The sequence below is a fragment of the Protomyctophum parallelum genome (assembly GCF_964188405.1).
Source record: "Protomyctophum parallelum genome assembly, chromosome: 19".
NCBI lineage: Eukaryota > Metazoa > Chordata > Actinopteri > Myctophiformes > Myctophidae > Protomyctophum > Protomyctophum parallelum.
Genome location: NC_139717.1, coordinates 43,404,917 through 43,418,937, shown reverse-complemented (window position 1 = coordinate 43,418,937; position 14,021 = coordinate 43,404,917). Strand labels below are relative to the sequence as shown.

At 40.9% G+C, this 14,021-nt stretch overlaps 2 protein-coding genes across 2 annotated transcripts in view; one reads left to right on the top strand and one right to left on the bottom strand.

The window, feature by feature from the left end:
* Positions 1-59: 59 nt before the first annotated feature.
* naa20 (N-alpha-acetyltransferase 20, NatB catalytic subunit) lies at positions 60-3,803 on the bottom strand. Its single transcript, XM_083790294.1, has 6 exons — positions 3,704-3,803; positions 3,168-3,192; positions 2,331-2,421; positions 1,700-1,835; positions 1,175-1,320; positions 60-401 (listed from the first exon to the last, which is right to left on the bottom strand). Exons 1-6 carry the CDS (start codon positions 3,754-3,756, stop codon positions 316-318), a joined length of 537 nt encoding a protein of 178 aa, XP_083646420.1. The 5' UTR covers positions 3,757-3,803; the 3' UTR covers positions 60-315.
* A 6,170-nt stretch (positions 3,804-9,973) lies between these two features.
* cd109 (CD109 molecule) overlaps positions 9,974-14,021 on the top strand; it is a gene marked incomplete at its 5' end in the record, with an annotated part of 46,301 nt that continues 42,253 nt past the window's right edge. The window contains 4 exons of the mRNA XM_083790645.1: positions 9,974-10,047; positions 11,017-11,170; positions 12,937-13,173; positions 13,515-13,640. Of these exons, the coding sequence (XP_083646771.1) occupies positions 9,974-10,047; positions 11,017-11,170; positions 12,937-13,173; positions 13,515-13,640 (591 nt within the window). The remainder of the gene's footprint in view (positions 10,048-11,016; positions 11,171-12,936; positions 13,174-13,514; positions 13,641-14,021) is intronic.

The window sequence follows — 14,021 nt, the reverse complement described above, 5'->3', positions numbered from 1 at the left end:
CCTTGTTTTTGCAAGTATTCCAATGTAAATACACAATTTAACAGTGAAACAACCCAGTTTGAATTTGTGTTATTTAATTAAGCAAATGACAATATACAGGAAATGAAATGAACTTGCATATATTTCTTTTTTTTACATTTGAAACAGTGACTCTCTGACCAATTCGATTTTTGGGAGTTACACGGCTTCCGTTGTGTACATTCATATCCCGTTCATCAGCTCCAGCTATGTACAATAGAACTATTCCTGACCAAATGGGTTTTTGGTAATTACATAATTGAGCACTGAGAAGCGTCGGAGAGCCACAGTCTATTGTTATTCAATGTCTTCTGGTCTGACAGGATGAGGCAGTGGAATGATCGACTTCTTGTCTGTGTCTCTGGACAAGGCCTTCCTCATATCTGTAGAAGAGAGAAAGAGGTCAGCCGCATCAAATGATTACACTTGACTACAGTTTGTTTATAGGATAAATAATTTCAAAGAGGCTTAGAATGTATACATTGAAAAACAGGAGAGAATCAATTAGGCTTTTGGTATGAGGCCCTGAGTAAGTTAGAAGTCAAAATACTTGTACTTCCCAATATGTCCAACCTTTTTGTGGCCAACTCATCCTATATTATTTTCAAATTTGAGGGCAGTCCACTCTTCTTGGCACTTTATTCTGACTGATTCGATACTGTGTCAGATGCTTTTTCTCAAAGGGTAGCTCCCAGCAAATGAGGAACAGTACGTAAACACTTGAGACTTATTTTATTAGGTTATGTGACCTGCTGTGAGCTTCTAGATCTATTTTGTTGGGGGGGGGGGGGGGGATCTTATGGGGGTCCCTGGCACAATCTTTTCAAATGGGGGTCTGCAGTCAAATTCATATCAATGTGGGGGTCCTTATAGAGTGTTTAAGAACGACTGGTGTAGAAGACATGCACAGTCGGAGTGGCGGATCATAGATTGGTTGTCATGACCAGTGGTTCTCAAAGTTGGTTCCAGGGACCCTCAGAGTTTCTTGGGGGTGTTCCAAATGGACCTTTACAGGTTGTGCGTGTACAAGTGGAACCAAATGGACCTGTTCCATTTGTTCAGAGTTATTGGGGGGGGGGGGTCCTTGAATAAAAATGTGTGAGAACCACTGGTCTGGTCTTGGCACAGGGGTCTATGCAGTTGAATACCATCTTACCGTAGGCGTCCTCGTCTGGCTCTCCGTTGCTTGCAGAGTAGTACTCTATAACAGTCCTGTAGACGCTGTAGCCTAGCTGCTTGTACATGTTCACTGCCACCTGGTTGGACACTCGCACAAACAGGTCCACAAAGAAGCCGCCCTTTCTAAACGGCAGAAAGACATAATGAAACAGTTTAAACTTTTAAACTTTGTATCTTTTCGTAAATGAATGCCCTAATTGATCAATGATCATACTCAGCATCACACCAAAAGTAGCAGATACACAAACTTGAAACATAACGCGAAGCGACACGTTTTGAGCTTGTCGATCTGCTACTTTTGAATTATGAAAAGTAAGAGTTTTGGACACAAGGTTTCCAGACATTATCATTGATGTATGCAGTACAAATGTCATGAATAACATGACATTTGTCACTTGGGTAAGGTCAATTTTGTTGCATTCGTACATTCTCAGAGTGAAATTAACTCTGGATATTTGGATATTTTCAGTGTTGCCAGCATTACATCATCATTTCTACATACCTTTCTGAGATTTCCTCCAGCATCTCCATGAGTTTGGCAGCCAGGCCCAGTCTCCTGAACTCTGGGGCCACAGAGAGGGCCGTGACGTGGCCATGCCACTCCTCTCTCGCCACCGATCCCTCCGCCTTCCCCATGACTGCACAGGAAAACCAACCATGCTGTTAGCCACTTTAAACCTGACCGCCCCGTCCCGTCCCAGGGCATTAAGGTAACATCTTTCAAAAATAGTCGATCTACAAGCACAGAATGTGTCACGACGATATGTGTTGTCAGCTTGTAGATCAGCTATCACTTTTTGTATATAATGGGGCTTAACCAAATAAACCTGACATGTTATAATCAAATGGCAAACATTTTTTTAATATAGATTAACTTATTTTTAGTGGATGAGACATCTTTGACCAATGTGATTGATTGATTGAAATTTTCATGAACAGTTTGTAGAATGGGTACATTTCAAACGAAAGCACAAGTCAATACAAAAACTGCTATAACTAACATTACTGGTTGGTTGATAAGTGCTACTGCTGCCTGCAGGTCAAAACGTCACTAAACAAAACGCCTGTGGTTTCCGAGGCTAAAATGGCACTGACATTGGGGACTCGGACAGGTTGAGATATACTGTACTTACTGTAACCCATCAGTTCACCACCTGGTGCCTCGGCCACTATGAAATACTCAGGCCAGTGAGCCAGGTACTGGAGGTAGAATGGGATCCCATACTGTGTGTGGCAGGGGTTAAGTAAACATGTGTAATAGGGCAGAGGCAAAGAAGAGACGAGTTAACACAGTTGTTCACTGGAGACGTACAGTTAAACAAATGTGTTAAAATTGTAAAAAGGTGCTCCTGGATCAGTTGGGATAAGTCATCAGATAAAAAAGGAGATCCGGGCACTCAAAGTTTAAAAAGAGGAGAATATACTTTATTAATCCGATATGTTTCGACCTATACTGGTCTTCATCAGGGCTGAGTGGCTGACCACTGATGTGTAATACCTTTTCTCTCATTTTTTTCTTGTTTAAGATTGATACATAGACAGATCGTCGCTGTCGGGTTGATTTGAAACCTATCTCCATATTCTATGGTTGTTGTCTTTTTCCGTAAATGAATGCCCTCCTTGATCATACTTAAGTCAAATGTCACACAAAAGCATCAATAGTAGCAGATTCACGACACATTTTGAGCTTGTAGATCTGCTACCACTGATACTTTTAGTGATCACTGATAATTTGAATCCTGAAAAGTAACAGTTTTGGAGGTAAGGTTTCCACCCGACAGAGACAATATATATCTTCACCTTTAAGGAGAAACAACAGGCCTATATTTCATTATGTTTTGTTCTTAATGTAAATCGGTCTGGATTAAGAGCGTCTGCTAAATGCCTAAATTGTGGATGCAGCATTATATTAATCATGTTGGAATGCTATTTAAACAATGATGCTGTCATGTACACATAAAAAAGGATACAGTCTCCGTCAAAGGATCCAAGTTGCTGTTGAATGAGGAAGATGATGAAGGTTGGGGGGGAGGGGGGGTAAATAAAATAAAAATGTATAGTTTATAGATGGCCTATTAACGCTATTTACTTTTTACTTAATAATGACAGGACAGATGATGACAAATGGCATGACTGGCATATTGTGTCCTGTGCAATTATTGTTTATGAAGCCTAAAAGGCAAAGCCTAACACAAATGTCATTTAGACTCTTATGTCAGAAGCATATCTGCTATCAATATCATATCAATGTCAGAAGCACAGTTGAATCGATTTGCATTATCTCGTCCAGTAAAACAAAAGACAGCCCTAATACTACTACTACAGTACAGCTGTTTACTGGAGGATGGAGCTGTAGTTAGCATGCTAGCTCTCACAGATAGACAACCCGACCAGTGCGACCACAACGAAGCACATCTATTATGAGCCACAAAAACAAACAATGTCAACTATATGAGGAACGACAGACAGTGATCTTTTACAGCTAAATGTATGGCATTCCACTCACATGTTGTTAAATTTAAACAGATCATCACACGTGAATGGTCGCAATGTTGTCATCTTTAGCTTCTTGTGCGTGTGTGTTGCCAGATTTTGCGACAGAAATAAGCGACCTCTTATATATAGTCTTTTGTTTTTATCAAGAAAATAGCATTACACATCTGGTATGGCTGCCCCCACCCTGGCATTTCACATTAGGAAACAAGCCTAAATAAGCAAATAACTAGTTTACAAACAAGCCCCCCCCCCCCCCCCCCGTTTGCAAGGAACTTCGCAGAAAAACAAGCCGCGGTCGCTTATAATAAGCGGATATGGCAACATTGCCCCTCAGCCAAAATTGATATTTTACTAAAGAAACGGGCGCCCTCTATCGACATGAAGGGTGAACCACACTACTGTACGTTTATAACTGCCGGCAGGTTCAATTTGGATTTGGAATTTATTTTAAACAACCCGCAGGTAAGCCTTTAAAATTGTGTACTTTTCTTGGGAACTGGTCAAATTAATGCCGTTATAGTACGAACTTATGGTTGGTTGTGCTTTCATGTGAAATGTAGGCCTACCCATTCTGCAAACTCTATAAAACTTCAATCAATCAACACTTAACACTTAAAACACTTAAAATGTGATTATTGAGAGTCGACGTTAACCCAACCACCCATGATTTGTAGGCTACAGTCACAGTAAACATGTTTGGCTACCGTTTATACACCACACAATGCATGTGTTTACATTTTACAAGAAGAAAGGTCGATTTCAACGAGTGGCCTGGCCACGGCACATATCCTATAGGCCTACATTTCAGTTTCAGCCAGGTCCGTGTGTTATATTAAAAAGCGTGACCCATAATAAATCACGTCATGCAATGGCATTCATTTCAGTCTGAAGTTCTGAAAGTTGATTTAAAATCAGTCAGTTATGTTAATTATGTACTCCTTTATCCCTTAATTCGCCAGGAAGAGAGCGATGGATAATGTAGGCATAGGTCTACAATAGCTATTAGGCCTACATGCATACATAATAACAGTAGCTTCATAGACTGACCTACAGCACTGTAATCAGTGTTGTGCAAATTCATGTTTTATAGGTCTAGTCTACACTATATTTTCTATCATTAGGCTATGTTGGATTCATGTTAATGTATGTTTTCAGACATTTTACCAACTCAAACACACACACATTTATTTTGGCCCATGGTCTTCTCTTTTTTCCTCTTTGCCAAACATTTTACTCAAGTTTTGATTGATTGATTGAACAGTATGCCGAATACAGTATACATTTCAAACGAAAACACAACTCAATACAAAAACTGTTACTGTGGACGAAAAAAAACTGTTACTGCATGTACACTTGTTTACAATAGGGGCCACCATTTTCAATTAATTAAGTAGGCCTACAGTAGCCTTCAGTAAATGTACCAGTTGAGAGAGACACACTCATTTGTGGAAAAAGAACATTGGAAGTCAAATAGTCAAGTCCCCGATTATAATACGACCCCGTTTTTTAGGATAATTCCACTGGAAGAAACGTGCCGGTAGTCTTATATCCGGGTCTATAGCTAGGGTATTTGTATACATTTGAAAACTTGAAATGGACATATTATGAGTACTTTCTACTTTTGGTATTAAGTACATTTGGATGCCAATACTTTAGTACTATTTGAATTCTTGACTTTTACTTGTAACGGAGTAGTTCTCCATTGCAGTATTGATACTTTTACTTAAAATCAAAACAGTTGAGTAGCCTAGGCGTATACTTTTTGCTGCGTGAACACACTATTGACTTCAAGTTACCTGTTTGTAATTCCCTGATTAGGATTTTCTTTTTTCCTAATCTATTGTTTGTTTTTATAATCTACAGGCATAGATGGTTTGACCATTAATCTATTGTTTCTTTTTTATCTCCAGACATGCCTTTCAGTTTAAACATTGAGATTGCGGACTACAATTGGCAGACGAAGAAAACGAGATATGATGCATTCTTTTGGGATGGAGCTGCAATCCCGCACGGTAGGCTACCAGACTTAATGATATGCTTACCAAGGTAGCAGTGGAATGTCCCCCAAAAGATGACGATTATTTGCCGGATTATAAAACTTACCAGGTGAGAGTTTAAATACATTTGAACAAAAAATGACAATTACATGCAAAATGTGTGTATCATACACACATGTATCATACAGCAGATCTACAAGCTCATAGCGCACCATCGAGTGGCGCGCTACGAGCTTGTAGGTCTGCTATTTTTTAAAAATCGAAGAGCGACTGACATAGAAGACATTTTTTTAATCTGTTCTCAGGTCAGAATGGGTTAAGTGACTGATTGATTATGTTATTCACGATTAGTAGAATGGGTGCAGTTCAAACTAGAAAAAGTGCCCTTCTGGGCACAGGTCTCCACCAGGAGGATAGGAGTGTGTGTGATGTTCTTCTGGGCACAGGTCTCCACCAGGAGGATAGGAGTGTGTGTGATGTTCTTCTGGGCACAGGTCTCCACCAGGAGGATAGGAGTGTGTGATGTTTGGCAAAAGGAGTAATATAAACATGTTTTTTTGTTTTATTGCAACAATGTTCATGTCATGTCATTTTGTTGAGGAAATGCAGAGCCAAATAACATAAGCAATGTGTTTTGCAGTAATCGGCATCATGGTGGCGCTATAACCGGCAGATGTGGTGGGATGCAGGGACAATGTTTTTCCATGGCTTCTAGGGAGTGCGTGTACATAAGTTGTATACAGATCGATGCAGTTATAGCTAAAAACAGGAATTGGCCTGTTATAGCGTGGCATGTCGTCCTCGGCCTAGTGGAAATGTGTGTGTATAATTTCACGGAAATTGCACACTCCGTTGGTGATTTGTGGCATTTTGTTCGAAACGGACCAATCATGTGAGTGGACGACCCAATTAAGCATTACACTTGTTTACAAGAGGGTCCACCATGTTCAATTCATCAAAACATTTAGAGACGTACAAATAGACACTTTCTATATAGTTACATTTCTTAATGGCTGCTTGTAGGGCTTTCCACATTTTAGTGACATGGGAGCAAAATTAATTTAATCCCTTGTTTGAGCCCAATGGCTTGTGTGAACTCCCTCTGGTGTTGTGATACCATACTATATGTTTGTATTTGGGGGCATTGGGGTACAGTACCACGTGTACAACAACATCAGAGTGTTTGAAACAGAGACCAACCTCTGGCTGAGCAATCCTTATGCACAGCTTCCAGACGCACGTTACAGCCATTCAGCCTTTACCTACAGTGGAGATCTGTATATATATGCTGGTGAAAACTGGTACCTGAACTTCAATATACTTCATCTGTGGAAATTCAATCCAGAGACCTCCTGGACAAAGGCCGTGCCCAAAGGGAAAGGCCCGTCGTTTTGCCGTGCTGGTATGTGCTGTTGCATGGTGGGAGATCGTGTCATCGTCTTTGGATGATACGGATTCAAAGGAATCAATGAATCCACTGAAGGCCTATACATCATAGACTTAAGTCCAAGTCTTAAGACATTATGCAAGCTAGCCGTTATTCAGTACGGTCTGAGGCAGTTGGAACTCACACGTGATATCAGGTGGGAACTGGAAATCATGACTAGTACCAGCAAGAAAAACTGAGCGTGTTCACTTGTATTCTCTCCAAATAAGCCTTCCTATATCCAATTGACTACAGTAGATTGTCACCTGACTCAGTTGTTTAGACCATTGGTTCCCAACCTTTTTATACTGAAGTACCACCTCAGAAAATATTTGGCTCTCCAAGTACCACCATAATAACTGATGTTAAAATACAGAAGCCCCTTTTGTTCCATTCCTAAGCCAATAATGCTGCTGCTCTGACAAATCTCTGTCTAATCACTAATCAGCACGACTCCTGATATTTCTAATGTGATTAATCAATTCTCAAATATTCTATTAATGTGTGCTGTTATGTGTGCTGTTATTCTCATTTCAGCACGGCTGGATAGCCTATTTCAACCAATTGCTTGGTCAGAAGAACTACCTGTATAGTAATATAAATATTTCATTCCACTTTTGTCTTTTTTCTCCTTTTTTGGGTGTGTACCAACCAGAGGAGGGCTCAAGACAAGTACCACTATAGTGGTACTAGTACCAGTGCCTGGGAACCTCTGGTTTAGACCAGGGGTTCTCAACGTTTCTGGCTGGGGACTCCCGGAAAAGCTTTGGCCATGTCTCGCGACGCCCGCCCGCCCGCCTCCCTCCCCACCCCAATACAAATTGACCGCTACAATAACCTTAATAATAGCGAAAATACATCATAAATAAATACTGAAACCAGATATAAAAAGTTTATGCATGCACTATGTGTACTATGTAAACTCTGAATTGCCATTTGCCAGCCATTAAGTTGCAAAAATAGGGGGATTTCTTTTTTAAATAATAATTTGGGGACCCCCCCAAAATAATTTGGCGACCCCCCGAGGCGTCGTGACCCACGGGTTGAGGACCCCAGGTTTAGACTATAAGCCTGTGAAAACGATTGCATAATGGCCTAATCGCCATTATTGCTATAGTGTGACAGTAGTTCGCAGATAACCACCGGCAGTCAATCAGTCTGTCAGTCCGTCCGTCTATATATGGTGGCGTGATAGCCACACGGAGTCGTGACACGTCAGTCCGCCACGCCTCGTCACAAGCTCTATTCATGGCCATCTCCATATGTGAAGATCACGACACTGACCTCATCAAACCTTGGATAGCCATACATGCGAAGACTGGATCATCACCTAGATCTGCATACTGTATATTGACCCGGCCAGCAACTCTACATCTGAACACAGCCATCAAACAAAAATGTTTGGTCAAACCATGTGACTCCCATTGGAAATGCATTGGGGGCGGCCATTAAACACGGACATGACGTGGACAAGACGGGTGTCTTTTAGGTGTGAATGAGGCCTGAGAATGCGCGCACACACACACACACACACACACACACACACACACACACACACACACACACACACACACACACACACAGTAAATAATCCCCACTTCCTCCTGGCTGTGTGGAAACATGTCGAACGAGGCACTGAACCCCTAACCACTCCGGATGAGGCATCATTAACATCATCAAAAGTACTCATTCTTAGTACCCATTTCACACATTCTTAGCAAAAGTTTTCAAAATGTATCAATGAAAGCCAATCAATGAAAAAAGCCAATCTACTTAATATTTTCAAATTTAATTTCTACTGTTTGTTGTTTGAAGTTGAGTCTGTGATTGTTCCTGACATCAATCGGTGTACAACAATATGACACATTGGACTTTAGATAGAGCAGATAGAGTTCTAAACCAGGGGTCCTTGCAGGGGCTTCACAAAATTATATAGGATTCAATATATCCTGCACACAGTACAATGTAAAATAGTGTGAGACTTAGTATAAAGTGAGTTACAGTATCGTTCACTTATTCATTGTGTATAGCCTACCTTTAGAAATAAATAAATAAGCATTTAATCCTATTGGTGTAATATTTAATTTGTTGGCACACCAGGGACAAATTATCCATTGATCGAGTGGGGCCGTGGCCCAGGGGCCCTTAGATCTCAGGGACCCTTCGGGGGAAATTGGACCGTGCGATACTGGGTTTGAGGCCCTGGAATTGGCCGTTGATTTAGTTACATTTAGGTAAATTTGCTCGCCCCCAAATAAATACTAGCTCAGGGTTAATACGTCCCTGGGGCACACAGGTGCAGTGATTCATTATTTTCAAATAATAACAACAATAGCTGATATCTACAATCATTGTGAGCTTGTAGCTATTTTCACAATTTTCGTAGTATAAGACTTTGATGGATTTTACACGTTTGCAACAGCCTGTCCTTCAGTCCTGCTTGGGTGATACTTTGTATTCTGTCTATGTCATATGGACCTGTAGTAGCCTACTGTATGCATGTAGGTTATCATGTATCGCATGTGTTTTGTGCCAACGTACAAAAGGCTTTCGCAATATCTTGTTCTTACTGACCTATCTCAACGGAAACAGCACTCGTGGACATACCATATAAGTGGCCTAGCTCCCCCGGGGTGAGTGCCTGATGTAAAATGATATTTCCAACCCAGTATTTCTCGCACAATAGCCGTTCTGAATCACAGTGAAAAGCGGTTTAGAGCTAGGTGCAAAGCGAGTCCTCCGGGGGCTCCGTGTGTAGGGTGGGGTTACGTCTCACCAGGTATGAATACCTGCTCCTGAAATGAGCTGATTGTAACGTACAGTAGTACTCCAGCGTTCTGTGGTGCAGTGCAGACAAATGGAGTGGTTTCGGGTGCTGCTGGGACTCTTTGGACTATTCCTTCACACTGGAGCGCAGAATAACACGACAAGGTACGGAACAGGAACAGAAATCGTGATTATAGACGGAACGTTTCTGATCATTTCTTTATTTTACCTTATTTTTGTTACTTTCATCTCTGAAGACATGTCTTTTAATTCAGTGGTTCTCAAAATATGGTCCTGTCTCCCTGGTCCATCAGGGTTCCCCCGAGGTTCTAGGGGGTCTATCAAATTGAGGATACTGATATAGGCCTACCGTACTTTGGTTATTCAAAAATAATCAATCTACAAGCTCGTGATGCGTTGTCAGCTGATATTTTTAGAAACATTTTGTAAGAATCATGACATGGACGAAATTGTAAAAGAATAATGATCATTTATTCATTTTTGTAAAATCTTCTATCCCGGCACTACAATTTGATGGCGTTCCTTGACATGAAAGTGTTTGAGCTCGTCCAACTGATTTAAATCATGTTCTCCATCTCGGTTTAGAATAGACATTGATGGAAAGTACATTTACTTAAGTACAATTTTGAGGTATTTGTACTTTACTTGAGTATTTCCAATTTCCAGTACTTTTACTTCTACTCCACTACATCTCATGGAGGCAAATATTGTACTTTTACGCCACTACATTTTGTTTGAAAACGTTCTAGTTCCTTTGATTACTATTACAAATATACATTAAACACTTCAGACATATAGCCTACATTTCTGTGAGCTTGTAGATCTTCTATTTTCGAAAGATTTTGATACATTTGGAAACTTGAAACGGGACATTCTGCACAATGAGTACTTTAACTTTTGGTACTTTAAGTACATTTTGATGCCAATACCTTTGTAGCTTTTACTCAAGTACATTTTGAATTCCATACTTTTACTTGTAACGAAGTATTTCTACATTGAAGTATTGATAATTTTACTTAAGTAAAACTAATTTACAATTGATTACTTTTTCCACCACTGAGAATGGACGTTCGATTCGGCTGTTTACCTGTGCTTCTCCATTGGTTGCTCCAGTGCCGTGCCTCGGCCCTCCTACATGCTCCTGGCTCCAAGGTCCTTGAGGCCTGGTCTTCCAACTACAGTCTCCGTCACCATCCTCACTGCTTCACCCGTCTCTGTGGTTGCAGAGATTGTGAGTGGAAACAACAGCATCACTGCAAGCGCGACCGTTAATGGAGGTGAATTTATTCTTTTACCGCAATTTTACATGTTCACTGCTAGTACCGAGACAAGTAGACCCTCTTGAATCTTGAACTTTTAGTTTTCAAACTGTGTCATCGATTGTTATCTACAAATGGAAGTTAATTACACGGCTGCACTAGCTGTAAGAAACTTAAGAAGGCATTTTATGTTGAAACGTAAAATGTCAATTACAGTAACTGAATTTATTTGACATTTTCTTTACAAGGTTCAACAGAGCTGTTGGTGTTGCCACCGGTAAGTACATACTACAGTTTTATGCCTAGATTGATTGATTGATTTAATACTTTATTAGTCAAATTTGTAAATGAAAGTGCAGTAACACTTAAAGGATAACACAAAAGAGTTCTGGGGACTCGTTTCCATTGTGTTCTATTCAATTAATAAAGATAACTCATATCAAGAGGATTTAATATCTATCTTCATTTTGAGAGATTTCAGATTACAAAAGGACCCCAATGGAAACAAGCCATATTGGCTTTCTTGGATAAATTCTTTTAGCAGACTTTGTATTGTACTGTACTTCTCTCCAGAGTCCAGACGGTTAATAAAGTGTTCAGTCAATCAACAACAATCAAGTAATTGGACAGGTGGACACTGATCTTGCGGGTATCTAAATACCAGTCACATTGATATTTGTCTTAATACATGGGCCTAAGTGAAGTCTAAAGAAAACAATACACAGAAGGGCAGCTAAAACATTTATTTGTTTTATGCATGTTTTACGCATACTCTCTTTTCAAAGCAAAGACAATAGATTTGTTGCTTCCTGCTGTACAGTACAAAGAGAGAGTCGACTGAGAACTGATGGCATTACACAGCAGTGACAGCACTGCACTGGTTGATAATGGCACACAAGACAACCACAATGTATTAGCTTCAACAGCGACTGCAGTTCACAAAGCTTTCTAACCCGAGTTATCGAGGCAGTTTTTTTTTTTTAGCTCAAAACTAAAATGACACATGCTTTCCCGGTCTTCATACTGTAGCTTATAGGTCTGAGGATGTTGTTTATTGAGTAAGGACACATGAGAAGCCTAGGGTGACGGGTCGTGTTTGGACCTCTCTGTATACCACAGCAAATAATATTATGCTACAGTAGGTCACTCGTGATCTAGGTATGGCAGGCAACCATTGCCTTTTGTGTGGGAAAAATGCTCAGAGACTCTCTAGTGGAGTGCAAACTGCACCCAAAGGCCACATCTCTTTGGAGACGACTTTCATAATGAGCACAAGATTAAATGCAAACGTTTTCCTCTAGAGCCTCTACACAAGTTTCCCTCTAGAGCCTCTACACAAGTTTCCCTCTAGAGCCTCTACACACATTTCCCTCTAGAGCCTCTACACAAGTTTCCTTCTAGAGCCTCTACACAAGTTTCCCTCTAGAGCCTCTACACGCGTTTTCCTCTAGAGCCTGAGAGTGAGAGATCGTCCATTTTCACAATGTTTGCCTCTTTCTTACTTAATATTTGACCATTTTACCAATTTGGTATTAAAAAGGATTTAAAAGTCATTAAATTGTAACTTAAATGTGCAGATACTGTATTGTATATGCTGGTTTGTTGAGCAGTGCAGCCACTCCAAAATGCCCAGTTTTGTCTGTCTTCCCCCAGTTTGAGCGCAGTTTACTGTATTGGCCGTGCCAGAATTGGAATCGCCATCAGGCCCAAAAGTCTGGCACTGGTCAGGCTCCTTACTTCCCTCATTGTTCCATCCCATTTCCTACGTCCGCAGATAACGCAAACTGAGAACAGTCACTCGTACCCCTATGAGCTGACAGTCAGAGGCTATGCGGGGGGCGACCTGCTCTTCACCAACTCATCTACTCTGCGGTTCCATCCCAAAAGTGCATCGACCTTCATTCAGACAGACAAGCCTCTTTATCGGCCTGGCCAGGTCGTGAAGATCAGGGCTGTGTCCATTCACCCAGACGGCAAGCCCTTTGATAGCCCTGTGGATATGATCGTGAAGGTCAGTGTTGCCGATCATAATGTGCTGCTCATGACACTGCATAGAGAGCATTTGTTTTATTTCAGTCAAGGTATCCGCATGTCTACACATCAACATCCTGAGGGTTAACTGAGCGAGTGAAAACCATTATTATCTTATCTTGGTCTGTGTGCGCTTACACAGCAAGTACGGTAGTTGCTGTACAGTACACATTGTCAAGTCATAGGTTTATTCTTTGTGTCTGCCTACACTCAGTGTGTTACACATTACACCTCCCTCCGGTGGTTGTTGGTTGAGTTCACCCTGGGACAGTGTTTTGATTATTGTGCCCTCTCTGTATTGCCCTTCTCCACGTGAGGCAGGATCCCCGGGGGAACAGGATTCGACAGTGGCTGTCTTCGGACAGTGTTCTTGGGCTGGTGTCCCAGCAGTACCAGCTGTCTGATAACCCTCCGCTCGGCAAGTGGACCATTCACACATTGGTCAATGTAGGTCTGCTTTGACACACTGTTACATGTGTCATATACATTTGAAACGATGGTATAATGGAATATTAGTAATGTATGGAATACTTCATCAGCATAGAGTCTACTGAGCAAGTATTACAAGGCAAAGATATGAAGTTTAATTTATGTTTTAGTTAATTTCAAAGATGTCCCTGTCTTGCAGAATGTTTTCAGTGAAAAGCATTTTAAAGTGGATCATTATGGTAAGCATCATAGGCATTACTTCTACTGTCTCTACACAGTAACATCTCTAGTAGTCCGGCAGCTGTCAGGCTGCTTTTGTTTAAAGTGGGAAATTTGGTATCGTCTAAAATATTGTCTACATTCATGAATCTACTTGCTGACCGGCTGTCGGCATTGAGC